Source organism: Aulostomus chinensis, chromosome 3 (genome assembly GCF_037954235.1).
Source record: "Aulostomus chinensis isolate RoL2024-O1b breed Wild chromosome 3, RoL_Achi_v1.0, whole genome shotgun sequence".
Classification (NCBI taxonomy): Eukaryota; Metazoa; Chordata; class Actinopteri; order Syngnathiformes; family Aulostomidae; genus Aulostomus; species Aulostomus chinensis.
Window position 1 is genome coordinate 32,087,434 of NC_141322.1, and position 15,694 is coordinate 32,103,127.

At 48.0% G+C, this 15,694-nt stretch overlaps 1 protein-coding gene across 2 annotated transcripts in view; it reads left to right on the plus strand.

The window, feature by feature from the left end:
• grm7 (glutamate metabotropic receptor 7) overlaps positions 1 to 15,694 on the plus strand; it is a 149,567-nt gene that overhangs the window by 72,244 nt on the left and 61,629 nt on the right. For both annotated transcript variants that reach the window (XM_086200453.1, XM_086200454.1), the window contains exons 3-4: positions 10,417 to 10,552; positions 11,387 to 11,541. In XM_086200453.1, coding sequence (XP_086056579.1) covers positions 10,417 to 10,552; positions 11,387 to 11,541 — 291 coding nt within the window. The remainder of the gene's footprint in view (positions 1 to 10,416; positions 10,553 to 11,386; positions 11,542 to 15,694) is intronic.

Genomic DNA, 15,694 nt, shown 5'->3' on the forward strand with positions numbered 1-15,694 from the left:
CGAGGAGGTCACGTGGAGGTCGTGTTTTCAGTGGCGTTTGTCAGAAGGGTTACACACAACTGCAAGGGTGGTGCCTGGCAGGGGAATGTAGTTTGGGCCAAATGTGTTTAACATAGCGAAAAATATCTTGCTCTTTTTTTCAGTGGGTTCGGTGGTGGGCACGTTAGCAAGTTCCCTCCACTCACTTTCTTATTTCCACCAAAGTTTGTCAGCCTCGGCTCAGCTTCTGTCTTGGTCTCGTTTATTTATTTCATGCTTGACCTCTGACAGGTCTGCCGATGACTGTGGCTACTAGCTGAGGCAGTACCCTTCTCTCCTTATTTGACACCATGTCGTCTGATTTGCAACTGGTCAAGTTTAGTGGCTGGAGGTCAGTTTTCTGAGTTTTGTGTTCTGCAGACCCTGGGAAGGTGCTCCATCGCTGCTTGTGTGTCAAGATTCGAGTGTGCAAGCTGCTCGTCTAACAAACCGCCTCCACGGATGTGGAGCTCATCTAAAAGCCAGAGATACCAAGTTCTTTGTTTAGTTAGTTGACACTTTAGTGGAGCAAGTCGCTGGACTCAGTGACACATTTGCTGTGGTGAAAGTTTAAGCTTGAGTGAATTATTTGTGTCTGCAGATTTATACATTGCACTTCCTGCAAATAAACACTTGTGCAAACTCCTTGGTATGAGCGTGGCTCAATGCTAACACCTGCGTGCTAGCATGCTCTCGATGGCAGTGAGCTGCTGTTCACTGGGAGTTTCACTGTGTCAGTGTCTCATGTTGCGCTGGAGAACCTTGTCACTCGATCATCATCGTTTTACTGCACTGAAACATCATTTTTTTAGAGTATTTGTTTGTTCCATTCTTTCCGTCACAAATCCATGTGGAATCCTTGTCCCTCCTGTGATTGAGACGGAACAGATGGAACAGCTGTCGATGTCTGACGTTGTTTCCTTCATCACGCGCCCGCTGGGCCCGAGGAAGACGAGAAAGGAGAGCCATCTATTCTGACTGCCTGAAGGGAGACAACTCAGCGGAGGTTTCCTCTCCAGCTCAGACGGATCAGTGAGACATCGGCAGCGGCAGCAGATCTTCAGATATTCACCTCGACTGTTGCGGATCTCTGCTGATCCACCTGAGATCAACGGCAGCGAGGAACAGCCTCAGGTTTCCTCACGTTTCACTCATTATAGGCTTGTTGTCTGTCTTCCTGACCTGAGTTGCGGTCTAAGGGTGTTGGATGGACTCTACATCCTTTGAGACACATTTTTCGTGTTCCATTTACAAAAGCAGCTCCTGGCCCTTTGTACCTGATAGATGATGGATGTGAACCTCCTCACATGTTCACCGACATGAGGGAAGAGTTTTGTGTCTCCTTCGGTGGTTGAAGCCTCGACACGCTCCATGAACACTCCAGACTTCTATTTGCAGTTTTGCAGTTTGATCAAAGGGATTCAAACATCCGTCACCAGGGACTACAAACAACCAGAGAGGCAGCGATGCTAGAAATCCCTTCCCTCCAAACAGCCGTGACCTGCCGCTGGTGCCCCCCCCCCCCCCCGGTTCCTATGAACTGACTCTGAGGAATCCTGAGACTGAGGATCCTCTGCTGCAGTCTCCTCTCTCTGCGTGTTGGGGGTTTATTCTACAGCGAGAAAAGAACACCTCTCATGTCTAATAATAACACAGTTATAGAACTGATGCCAATTGGTTGGCTGCTAGTTTGTTTATTACCTCTTAATCAAGACAAATCTGAATACATACATCTTTTACTCACCAGCATTTGTGACAAAACTAACATGTCACAACCAGCATGATATTTATTTCTATGACTGTGTGAACACGTCAACCCAAAGAACAGAGCTTCTACTTGTCAACAACCCATAAACATTTGTTTGAGTTCCATCTCTCTTGTTTCATGAGCACTTCAACATTTGTTATTTTCATGACAGAACAGTTACAAAAAAAAAGTATGTGTCACCGACAGGAATTTGAGAGGACGGACGCACTTTTAGGAACATTGTCTGAATGTGCAGAGACTCTGACCCTGGCAGCCAAGACCCAGGCTTGTTGGCACAATGGCTGTAGAAGGTGGGAAGTGTTAGCATCAGCTAGCTCACGTCTAGGAGAACATGCAGACTCCACACAGAAAGACCCCGTGCTCCAGCTGGGGCTCCACCCACAACCTTCTTGCTGGGGGGCCACAGTGAGGACCACCACTCCACCCTGCTGTCCCTCAAATAAGTATAAAAGAAATTACAAAACTATATCTCATATAAATGCGGTTATTCATACAGCCTACATACTGGTAACCATGAGCAGGCGTTTTCCTGCTCCTGCTAATGTCATGTTCAGTGTATTGGTGGGAGGGGGCTCTCTGCTGTGAAGGGCTGTATGAAGATGCATCTGACCCGGCGCTGACCGCCGCTCTTGTGTCCTGTCACTAACAAGCCCCTCAGACTGCTCGCCGTTCTCCTAAAGTGTGAATACAAATGAGGCACTTTGATTTTCTGCTGATGGCCAGTGATAAAAGAATCGCCATCTCCCTCTGACTCAGAACCCCTCAAAGCAAAGCATTGATAACATATTTGATCAAATGCTGTGAAATATGCATGAAGCTTCAACATGTTTCTACATTTTTCAAGTGACAGAAACTCTAGTGTTGATCCATGTTGACGTGAAAAGAATCAAACGCCAAATTATAGTCACAACTGGAAGGTATCACTGACCAAAGTTTCTTACTTTGCTTCAACCCTGAAACTAACCTCTAGAAAAATGAGAAAAATGATCAAAAGACCTCCAAAACACCCACAAAGACCTTGAGGAACATGGTAGAATCTCCCCCGCTGTGATTTAGCATCAGAAACGTTTGAGATGTGTTTGTAGGTCAGAGCTGTCGGATGCTGGAGAAGCTTGAGAATGTTGAAACATGTTGGAGTTTGGCTTAAGAGGCGTCAGGCTCAGGTTGGGTTCAGATGGTAAAGTGAGGCAAATGCCGGGGTGGAACGCTGGTGTGGTGGTGAGAACTGTTCCCTCTCAGCAGAAGGTTCTGTGTTTGAATCCACCAGCCGACCTTTCTGTCTGGAGTTTACATGATCTCCCTGTGTCTGCGTGGGTTCTTTCCAGGTACTAATGCTTCCTCCTACATGCTAAATACATGCTTGGATGTCTGTTTCTATAAGGGCCCTGTGATGGGCCTTTTGCCTGTCCAGGGTGACCCTGCTTGGATAGACTCCAGCCCCCCTGCAACCCTGAAACAGAAGAAGCAGGTTGTTGGATGAACGCTGAAAAGTTTACCTTTGCAGCAGATTTAGAGAGAATATGTGCTGGCAAGCTAACAGGCTACAAGTGGGCTTATAGGTCATTGCTAACTCTGAAGTGTTCCGTGCAGATGTTCCCTGCGTCCAGAGTCTATCACCCTGTAGGGGTCTACACACTGTATCACACCAAACCAAAGACTCCAGTTGAAGTGATGAAGACTTGATAGAAGGTGGAAGTCCTCATGAGAGCTGAAAGCCTACAAGAAGTCCTGCAGAGCTCGATATGTCTGTGCTGCCGTCCTGCAGGTCACCTTGGTGGTAGACGCTGGGTTGATCACTTCCTGTCCTGGACCAACTACTCTCTAGTTCTGGCCCTGTGTTCCTCTCCCCACCCCCTCTCTTTCTCCTCTCCATCCCCACCCCCATCTCTCCCCTCCCCCTCTCAACCCCAACTGGTCAAGGCAGATGGCCGCCCACTCTGAGCCCAGTTCTGCCTGAGGTTTCTTCCTGTTAAAGGGAGTTTTCCTTGCCAGCGTTGCCGAGTGCTGCTCCTGTGGGAACGCTGGGTCTCTTCCATCTGAGTTAGAGAGGAAGGTTCTAGACCTGCTCTTTGAGTAAAGTGCCTTGAGATGGCTTTGTTGGGATTTGGCGCAATATAAATAAAGATTGATTGATTGATTGATTGATTGATATCCAGACCACAGGGAAGAGAAGACAGAGGAAGGTCAAACTTCCTGTTGACCTCATTCAAAGCATGATGGGTAATGTGGTGCCTAAACAGAGCTGCCTATTCCCCATATCCTGGTCAGACAACAGTAATGGGAGTGATGGATGGCTCAAGAGAAGAGAAGATGCTTCGCTGGGCAGTTTTTATTTGATGTCTTAAGATGGAAAATCCATCCTGTCGTTACTCGTCTGATTACCAGAGAAAAACACAAATGTGCAGCGTCACTTTGATCCAGAGTGCTGATCAATAATCTTGATGAAAGCCTGTGCTGATCTGGTTTGTCAGGATACACTGATACTGAATGTATTTCTTCTTCTACTGTAAACAGATGTCTGCTGACTGTAAATGTGTCGGAGACGTTGAAGGGTTAAGAGACGCTCTCATCCAGCGGAGGAAGACTGATGACGTTGTGATAAGCTGCTTTGGCTGGTGACTCTGGGTTGGCCTCCAGCGGTCGATCAGAGCGATCGGCCCCGACGACAGCTTGGCAGCACCTCGCACTTCAACCTTGCAAGTTCGGACACTGGCGGCCATAATTCCACCACTGAGTGGTTGGCAGGGAATGAGGCTATAACTCAGCCAGACGCCATCCCAGCTACACTCCCGCTGTCACAGGAACACACTTGAAGCGAGGAATGATTAGCTGGATCAATATTTAGTCTTTGGTAATACAGCCGCGTTCTGAGGTCGGCTCCAAGTAGACGAGCTGTTGGTCAGCAAGGTACAGGGGTGATAAATTGGCCCGGGGGGGGGGGGGGTGTCTCTGGACTGTAGTGTACTAGAAGTAATAAAGTTGTACAGTTCAAATGAAAATGAATCTTCTGGCTGGAAGCTACACAGGACTGGTGACATGTTTGATTTTCATGTAGTGACGCAACATCATCATTTAGACGCCACGTTCAAGTACTTTCACTGCTGTCAGCAGAGCAGCTGTTACATCTGCCCGCACAAGACGCCCAGTTTAGCGGGTATCAGCTCGCCATCGCTCCACTACTTCAGTCTACTGCAAGACCACTGCAGAGTAGAGATGCACGATTCATCAGAATGAACTGCAAACTTTGACTGCAGTTCTCAGAGGGCAGCAGGGTTCAGTTTTTGTGAAAGTCTGGTTGTGTGTCTCTCGAATACACAGAAATCCCATAAATCACATCATAACCACAATGTCAGTCGCACTTGGTTATTTTTCCAAACTGTGCAGCCCTACTGCAGAGCCAGCAGGTGGCGCGTCACCCAGGTCATGCATGGAACCTGCATCTGGTTGTGTCAGCTACACCAGCGCCAGCAGCCACGACAGACAGAGCCCCTTTTTTATCCACTTATGTCATGGATATGTGTTGTATTTTCAGCAACTACGACCACTCAGTCCAGGGGTGGGCAAACCTTTGACTTGTGGGTCACAATGAGTTCTAAAATTTGATGTGGGGGGCCGGGCCATGAACAGGTGGATGGAGCGTCTGTGTGAACTGATATAAATGAACTAAAATAAATGTAAAAGCCATTACATGAAAGGATTTGACCTTTAACAGGCAGCAAATCAAGAATGTGTAAGGCTCGTTGTACAAATTGTTTTCCAAATGCATGACACAAGAAGGAAACTCCCATTCAGTTTCAGTGGGAACAGTGTCCAGTGCATCAAAGTCTGGAGTCAGTTTGTTGTGGCAATTCTCAGGATCGATCCGAGGTGTCGGTCGGTCAGCTTGGATCTGTGATGGGCTTTGTTGATGTTCATGACGCTGAATGTCTGCTTGCATACGAAGGTCGAGCCAAACAACCTCAGCATCTTCTGTGCCATCCTCCGGAGGTCCGGAATCGTGGCTTTGTTAAGCAAAACGTAAAAGGCTCTGTCTAAAAGTTCTCCTTTTAGACAGAGCCTGACCGAAGATCGATCAGTTCAGCGCCTGGGTGCTGTTTCAGGGTCGTGTGACAGGGGACAGGACACCAGCTGGAGTGACATTTAAATTTTTTTCAAAGTCAGAGAACCGATGGCAGAATTCTCTGTGCCAGTCGTCCCGTGACTTGCTGTATTTCTTTGCCTTTCAGATCGCCTCTTCCTGCATGGCTAGTGTGGGCAAATGAGTGAAAGATTTGATGAAGAATGAAGTCAGCTTGGATTTGAAGGCTTTAACAGTGGTGTACATGTCGTGCATGAAGGGATCTTTCCCCTGTAGCTTCATGTTCAGGTCATTCATGTGTGAAAAAATGTCCACAGCAAACACAAAGTCACAAAGCCAGTGCACGTCGCTGAGCTCAGGAAATTTTCCCCATTAATTCCAAAAATGCTCTCATCTCCTGGTTGAGCCCCCACACTTGTTGAACCACTCTGCCCAAATCTAACCAGTGGTGACTTTGCTAATTTGGATGCCAGCAAAGAAAACTTCCCTTGGTACTTGACCCTTGAATCGCAGTTTGTCTGTGGAAAATTTTTTTTGGTGATTCTGTAAATTAGCCATCAACCCCTGAGCCTTAGCCGCCCGTTCTTGTGTTGACTGTTTGCTAGCGTAGTTAGCATGCTTCATTGTAAAGTGACGTCTGACATTACAGTCTTTGAAAACCCACACAGCTGTTGATCGGACAGTGAAAAAACATTGGGTTTTTCGCTAGTTATTAAACACTCTGCATTCACTGGCTACTTTTCTTCTGTCCGCTCATTTTTACAGAAGGGCTCAAAGTGCAAAGTGAAGAAGTTAGTAAAAAAAACAACACTCGCGTAAAGGTCAATGTGTCTGGAATGCGCCATCTTTTGGGGAAACACAGGCATTACAGGGAAAAGGTCAAATGAATGAGGTTTGATTATAATAAAATTTTACTCAATCATACAATTCAACAGAAGCACGGTCGTCACTGTGGCCCCCCATCAAGAAGGTTGTGGGTGGAGCAGTGGTCCTCACTGTGGCAGCACGGGGTCTTTCTGGGTGAGTCTCCATGTTCTCCCTGTTCCTGCTGGGTTCTCTCTGGTACTCCAGCTTCCTCCACAGTCCAAAGACATCAAGAGGGACCAGGTTAATCCAGACTCTAAATTGACCGTAGGCGTGGCTGGGAGAGCCAATGGTTGTCTGTCTCTATGTGTTGGCCCTGCCATGGACTGGTGACCTGTCCAGGGGGAAGGCTGCTGGGATAGGCTCCACCCCCACCACCCTCAACAGGAGAAGAGGGAGAAGATGGAGGGAGGGATGGATGGATGGATGGATGAAGGATGGATGGATGAATGGATGAATATAATTCAATCAAGTGCGGCAGGCCCGCGGGCCTGGTTTGCCCATACCTGACCCAGTCACATGTGAGTATTGCAGATTTCTATGGTATGTAAAAACCACCTGATAGGAAAGTGCTGCTTCTTCCATAAATGAGAGAGAGCATTTCTCATGTGGATAACCTGGTTTACACTTTAGTATGGAAGAACTATTTTTTAACTTTGTGATAAAAGCAGCGGTGGTCTGATTCTGTCAGCACACAGTTTTCCTCTGGTGCTGAGAATGAAAGGAGCCAGTAAGTAAATGCAAAGCTACAATATCTGTTAGCATAGCAGCACTTGATGGATGAGACATCCCGCACCACTGATCACTCTGATTGATTCTCCTGACTTGTGAGAGAGATTACGGGCTGATCAATAGCTCCGTGGGTGTTTCTGGATGACGGGCCTGTCTCCTAGCTTGTTCAGCTCTTGTGAACTAGACGGCATCGACGCTCCTGCAGGCTTTATGAAGTAAATTGATCCACACGAGTCAATCTGATGAGATCTGTTAACAAAGAGGCTGAGCTGCTCAGTGGTGTGTGCTGTCATGCAAATGCAGTTTATTAATCAATAGTTTAGTGCTACATCCCCGGGTTTTCAGAGGTCAGGACGGCAGGCTACCCCTAGGCTAAGCTTTCAACAGGTGAGGTCAAGGGTCACAGCTCAGGCTCAAAGGGAGAAAAGGCATGAAACAGCAATCGTCTGTCCTGCCATCTTTCCATCCATCCACCCATGTGTCTGTCCATCCATCCCTCCATCCATCTACCCTTCCGTCCATCTGGAGGACAGTTGGTATAAGTCTTCACCTATGAACTCCATCTAGTGATCTGGTTCCTGGTCCTTCTTCCTATGTGAGACGACTTTTCATCACTTGGTTAACCTGGTTAGCTACACAGCTTCACACTTGGTACACATCTTGTTGTTTGAAGCATAGCAACAGAGGATAACCTCTACTGTTTTGAACAATTTCAAGTCCAGTTCAGTCAGGTCTCTGAGTGTCTCCAAACCCTCCATCCCTCCTAGTAGAGCAGGTGTAGAACCTCCCTCCTAGTAGAGCAGGGGTAGAACCTCCCTCCTAGTAGAGCAGGGGTAGAACCTCCCTCCTGGTAGAGCAGGTGTAGAACCTCCCTCCTAGTAGAGCAGGGGTAGAACCTCCCTCCTAGTAGAGCAGGGGTAGAACCTCCCTCCTGGTAGAGCAGGTGTAGAACCTCCCTCCTAGTAGAGCAGGGGTAGAACCTCCCTCCTAGTAGAGCAGGTGTAGAACCTCCCTCCTGGTAGAGCAGGGGTAGAACCTCCCTCCTAGACGAGCAGGGGTAGAACCTCCCTCCTAGTAGAAACAGGTGTAGAACCTCCTTCCTAGTAGAGCAGGTGTAGAACCTCCCTCCTAGTAGAGCAGGGGTAGAACCTCCCTCCTAGTAGAAACAGGTGTAGAACCTCCTTCCAAGTAGAGCAGGTGTAGAACCTCCCTCCTAGTAGAGCAGGGGTAGAACCTCCCTCCTAGTAGAGCAGGGGTAGAACCTCCCTCCTAGTAGAACAGGTGTAGAACCTCCTTCCTAGAAGAGCAGGGGTAGAACCTCCCTACTAGTAGAGCAGGGGTAGAACCTCCCTCCTAGTAGAGCAGGTCCAGCACCTCCCTCCTTCAATGAACCTCCACCCAACAATTCTCCATCAGCAGCACATCCTGCAACAGCAGCCACCAGAACCTTCCTTTACCAGCAGGAAGGTGGAGCAGATCCAGGATCAGTGGGGACAGAGAGAGAGCAGGAGAGCAGGACAGAGACAAAGACGGAGAAGAGACTGAGAAAGGAAAGAGAGACAGAGAGAGGGAGAGAAAGACAGGGAGCGAATGAGCTCTGTTTCATACTCTTGAGGTGGATAGACTGGTACCAGATCGGTCTCTGGCGCCTGGTTCCTTGATGCTCTGATGCTAACCAGTCCTGACGCTGGTGACCCAGAACACCTGCAGGTGTTTAGCAACGTGACGCCTGTCTGCTCCGGTGTAAACTGCTGCTACAAAATCAACATGTTTAATGTTGTTCGGAGGTGAAGGTTCTGTTGTGGGGGCTGAACTTGCAAACCTTTTGGGTTCTTTGATAAAAAATGGATGTAGTGAATCTTTAATCATGTGGAAGAGCCGGTGTGAATCCTGGATTCTGTCTGTGGAGATTCAGGAACTCATCAGCAACATCAAAGGAGAGCAGGAGTCCCTCTCAGTCTGTAACCTGGTTTAATGCTGCTTATTATGGTGGCCCTGCGCCTCATGTTTTATTCACGTGTGAAATAAAAATACCTTCACATACATCCAGCACACGTGATGGGGCACATTGCAGCTCTCCAGCTGAATCTGAGATGAGGCGCCACAGACACATAGGATGGTATTATTATATTAAGATGGCGTTATTTCCTCTCTGTCCTTCAGGCTTATTGAGTGATACGGAGGCAGCGATGTGACTGAAGAGTGACGGACTGAAGTTTGACACCTAATCTGTTTATATCAGACGGAATTTGCTGAATTGGATCTAACAGAGTAGAACAGAGGAATCACGAAAACTTTAATGTCAAGTCAGTTTTATGTGACTATCACAATAAGAGTTCTCTCATGACAGAGCAGGTCTAGAACCACACAAGTTTTTTGTGAGACGAGCAGCTGAGACAGAACAGCCAAGATAGAACATCTCACACAGCAGCGACAATAAACACCTCCTCTCAATGGAGCGGCCATCTGCCTCGACCAGGTGGAGGGAAAGAGAGACAAATAGAAGGATAAGGAAGGAGGGACGGAGACCAAGATGGATCGGGAAAGTGGACGGACAATTAGAAAAGAGAGAGACAGAGGGCGAGGAGAGAGAGACAGTATTGTTGGTGGTCCCAGTATGGTCACTCACTGCAGAGTTCGGCCCAGATCATCAACAAAAATTTTGACTTTGTGGCGTCCAAGTGCCTCAGCCGAGTCCCTTGCATCGTGTGATCGGTGTCGTCAAGTGGCATGGACCTCGTCTGTTCCAGGCCAGTGTGACTTCCATACGTGAGGGCGACCAGTGGACGGTGTCCTAAGAGAAGTGTGTTTCTAGTTGTTAGTGCTGTGAACTGGTCCTGGATTGAATTCAGACCTGATCGGGACCGATCAGTGACCTCACCTCGATGTTTCCTCTGGCAGGAAGGAGAACTTCAGCCCAGCAGTCAACCTGAATGTTTGCGTTGTGTCTCCTCAGGTGGAATCTGTATCGCTCAGTCGCTGAAGATCCCTCATGACCACAAACAGTCTGACTTTGACAAAATCATCCGTTTGCTGCTGGACACTCGCTACGCAAGAGCGGTCATCCTGTTCGCCTCTGACGAGGACATCAGGTAAACGTAATGTGGGGGCTCGGGTGAGTGGAGGCCAGCGGAGCGCAGTGAGGCGGACACGTTGGTTTCGTCTCTGTTGGCCCTGGAAGGTCGTCAGTGTGACGCTGGTTCATTCAGCTCCATCTCAGTAAGGGACGGAGGACTCGGAGCAAACTGAATGGAAGACTAACTACATCCAGGACTGTGAGCCTGGGCTGACCTGGAGGAAACTGTGACGAGCGCCAGGCGGATGTAGGCGGTTCAGGGAGCATAGGAACAGTAAACAGCCGCTCGTGAATATGTCTCCATACCAGCATTCATGGATTGGATGGATGACAAAATGTACCTGTTACCAGTTTTGAGTTGTAGTAGTTATAGAGTAACGCAGTAATGTATTATTTTTATGCAGCAAAACAGTAATTTAATGTGTTTCTGAGAACTCTTCAGTAAGATTGTAACAGTTTGAGTGTGGTGTGAACTTGCTGGCGCCTGCAACCCACCCTCCTGCTCTTGGTTCCGGTCTCATGTCTCAGCTGGTGCGGTGAGCGTGAGGAGCTGCGGCCGCTGAGCGCCGCTCCGTCCTCAGCTGCTCCTGAGTGAACGCCTCCCTCTCACCGGCTGTAGAATCCAGCCTGGAACTTCTCTGACTTTATGAGCCACCATCACACTGAACCTGGGGGCTGAGTTTGAACCCGCCTTCATCTAAACTGCTATCATAATACTGTAAAGGAACAAATTACTTTCAAGTGAAGTAACTGTTACTACCTAGAGTCTGTGTCTATATTTTGGAATTTACTTGCCAAACTCTGACCATTACACCGTGTTACAGCTACTTACTACTGGTGGTTGTTACAGGGGCATCCTGAACGCCAGCAAGCGAGCAGAGCAGGTCGGACACTTCCTGTGGATCGGGTCAGACAGCTGGGGAGCCAAGAACAGTCCTATCCACCAGCTGGAGGACGCTGCTGTGGGCGCCATCACCATCCTGCCCAAGAGAGCCACCATTAGTGGTACGTCTGCCTCTGTCGCCTGCCAAGGTGGCAGTCCATCGATGTTAGCATTTAGCTGCAGGATGCCCTCACTGAGCTGCTAGCATGACAACAACAAACCAAATACAGGATGATGATGCTTTGATGGACACACTCCCTCAGAGTTCATGGCTCTACAGCTAAGCTAGCATGTACATGTAGACCAATGGCTAACAGCAGCTAAACTGTCCTGAAACATCCGTCCACCACCGCTCCAGGTGGTCTGGTGGAATCCAGGTCTCCTTGATCCAGACGGAGGATCAGGGACCCGCTAACACTCTGATTGGAGATTAAAACCAACTTCAACACCCAAAAAGGAATTTGTCTCTCATACTAATTTAAACGCCTTTATGAGCTCACGACACTATAAGTTAATACTGAAAAGGCAAAATGCACTTTCTGGATGAAGCAGCACTGTGAAATACCACATCTGTACTGGTTCCTCTCCTAGACTTTTGACTCCAGAGGAAAATAACTGTACTTTTTGTTTGAGCTGCCAGAGAGAACTGAGAAAACTCTTAAGGAATACAGATTAAGATGCCCCAAGGTAAAAAGAAACAAATTATTGTTCGACTGACTTCAAGAAAACACCAAGGCTCTGACTCACTAACTCAAGAACTGACAGCAGTCAAATAAAGACGCAGTAGTCGTCGCAGCGCGGCTTCTCACTACCACGGTGATGGATGAACCTAACATGTTGACAAGGATCTATAACTGTGACTGTGTCAGCTCTTTGAATACCAAGACTTCGATAAGACATGAGTCATTTGTTCTTTTATGTTGTGACACACAAACACATCAGAGAGCGTCTGTTTCTGCTCAGACATCAGAAACATCCAGTACTCCTGCTACTCCAGGTCCCCGAACCTCTTGCTAACACCTCTGGTTTACCAGGACTACAAACATGGCTGCCTGAGTCAGTCACTGAGTTACTGCACAATAGTGGCCAGAGGGTTGTTAAGAGATTCTCAGGAGTTGTGTTTCCATCTATTTTTAAGCATTTTTTTGGTTTTTACAAAGGAACCGTTCCCATTGGCTGATGTCGAGGACTGTTATTGTAGTTCTCCCGTGCCAGCTTGTAGCGGCTGTTTGGAGACAAAACCTTAAGCTTTGGAATATCAGTGAAATGTTTCCATCTCCGCTCCAAAAAAGGCATAAAAACCACCTCAAGCAAATATTTAAAGCTGCACCAAGATACATGGAACCTGAGTATCGTTAGCTTCTCCCCCAGAAGGGGAAACATTGAGTCACCCTTCACGGTTTGGTTGACAGGAAACAAGCTCGCCTCTGCGTTTGATTGAGTCCAGCTCCTAAACGCGACGCTTCCTGATGCACCTGATAAAGATGGCTGATGTTTTTGCACCGCTGAGGTTGTGATGACTGTTTATGTGACGTGAGTCCAGAAAAGACGGCGTCCTGTTGGCTTGTGTGGCCTCTCACTGCTTCACCCTCAGACATCAACTCAGCAGGAAATGAAGTCAAAGTTCAAACGATTGGAACTTTGATCCTGACCTGGGTTCCTGATCCAATCTAATGTCTTGCTGAAGGTCAAAGGTCAGGATGCTTTTCTTCGTGACTCAGGTTCCTTGTTAAATCTTACATCATCCATCAGCTGTTAATTTGCTCCGTGGCGTTGGATGCAGCTCACACAGCAACCGTCAGCTGATTTTCTGTGAGCTGGTGAGTCGCCGTCCCGTGCGGCTCGCCGCGGCTCTGTGTGGATGTCTGGGTGGTGATTTCCTGGAGTACTTCACTAATTCAGCGCGAATGCGCCCTGGCAGCCTGTCACAATGGATTCTTTGGCAGCGCTGTGAGACGAAACACTAATCTGACAAACAGAGAAGAGATGGGAGGAGGAGACACTCCGACGCTGACACTGATCACGCTCAGCGCCTCCGCCCGCCTTCACGCCACACTTCCCTCTCTCCCATTGAAAGGTAGACTCGGGAATCCTGGAGGAGGCTTACTAATGTCAAACACACACACACACACACACACACACTCCCTGCTCCAACTGGCAGTCATGTGACTGGTGATTGGCGGTTGAGTGGTTCTAAATAGTGTAATAGCTGAGTCGTTAGTGGACTCACAGGTTCGATCCCCAGCCAGTCACCGGCCCCCATCAGGTTCAGTTGTCACACCTCCTGAGTTGTTTTGTAGTTTTTCTGCTCTGCAGGAATCTCTCACTGATAAGACCTTGGGTCGTTCCTGTTACCTGCTGGTCACCTGGTCACCATTCAGGAATATTCATCAAGCGTTATATTCGCTAAAATGCAGTAAATAACAAGTTTTTGAAATGAAGTACATTTCCAGAAACTAAAGTAATCGACTGTAGAAGCCCTGAGAGGAAAAAGACATTCTGCTGATCCAGATTTCTTTCTTTTCTTTATGATTTAAACCTGAAAAATGTGTTTCGTCTCTCGAAGTTCCTTATTTTTTAACTGTGGATAAGAGAAGAAGGAAAAGCAGTTTCAGGAAAACGTGCTCCTGCTTTCTCTGGTCTGTTAGTTCTGCTCAGGCTGATGAAGCAGCTGCTCAACATCACGACACGCTTCTTCTTTTAATACTACCATCAGTTTATCACACACACACACACACACACACACACACACACACACACACACACACATATATTTTTCACCTCCTCCAGTCTTCCATGTTTAGTCTGATCGGAGTCACTGATAAGTTCCTCCAATTAAACAACAAAATGCCTCGTTGGTTTCTTCCTCAAGAACAAATGTTTCGGTGATAACGAGCCTGGCGCTCAGCTTCCTCACGCCATCCTGGTTTGACATTTTGAAGCAGACAGTGCGAGAGCTGGATCGTCTCCTTCAGCCGCCCTCAAGCAAACGTTCACCAGCAAACACGCTCCTCTTCACCCGTGTTCATTAACAAAACACAAGCAAAGATCTCAGTGTTTGAGTGACTGAAGGTGGGAAGATGTTAGAATGCCTGGAGTGAGACACAATCCCAGCGACTACATGACGGCTGCTCTGATACTTGCACTTGGAGAACCTTTGTGTCTTTTTGTCAGAACTTCACAAACCCTCCATCCTGAAACACAATTGCTCGCAGACCCAGACAGATGAATCCGCCTCCCTGCAGCACCAAACACCAGCCAACGCCCCCGAACACGAAACAGCAGCACCAGCAGCATTTGATCTCTGCACACTCCTCATCTCAACACTGCACCTTTGATTCTAAACTCAGCTAAACTACCTGAGTGTCAGGTGTAAATACAGAGACAAAGACAGAGAATGGAGGAAGACAGAGAGACAGAAGGAAAGAGAGGGACAGAGAGAAAGGAGGAGAGACTGATGGACAGAGACAAAGACAGAGAATGGAGGAAGACAGAGAGACAGAAGGAAAGAGAGGGACAGAGAGAAAGGAGGAGAGACTGATGGACAGAGACAAAGAGAATGGAGGAAGACAGAGAGACAGAAGGAAAGAGAGGGACAGAGAGAAAGGAGGAGAGACTGATGGACAGAGACAAAGACAGAGAATGGAGGAAGACAGAGAGACAGAAGGAAAGAGAGGGACAGAGAGAAAGGAGGAGAGACTGATGGACAGAGACAAAGAGAATGGAGGAAGACAGAGAGACAGAAGGAAAGAGAGGGACAGAGAGAAAGGAGGAGAGACTGATGGACAGAGACAAAGACAGAGAATGGAGGAAGACAGAGAGACAGAAGGAGAGAGAGGGACAGAGATAAAGAGAGAGAAAGGAGGAGAGACTGATGGACAGAGACAAAGACAGAGAATGGAGGAAGACAGAGAGACAGAAGGAGAGAGAGGGACAGAGATAAAGAGGGAGAGAAAGGAGGAGAGCCTGATGGACAGACGGGGACGTGAGCAGGTGGAGCTACGGGTGGCAGCTGGAGCCTCTTTAGGTCTGGAGCCTCCTCCAGCAGCACCAGGATCTGGGATGAGGGGAGAAGAAGAGGAGTCAGTAACACGTCTGAGGACAGGAGGAGGACAGAGAAGCCCAGTGCATCATGGGAGATCCCCAGCAGTCTGAGCCTAGAGCAGCAGATCTAAGGGCCAGCCTAAGCAGTCCTGACTATAAGCCTGATCAACAAGGAGGTCTTAAGTCTGCTCTTAAACCTAGAGAGGGGGTCTGGGTCCTGGACTGAAACTG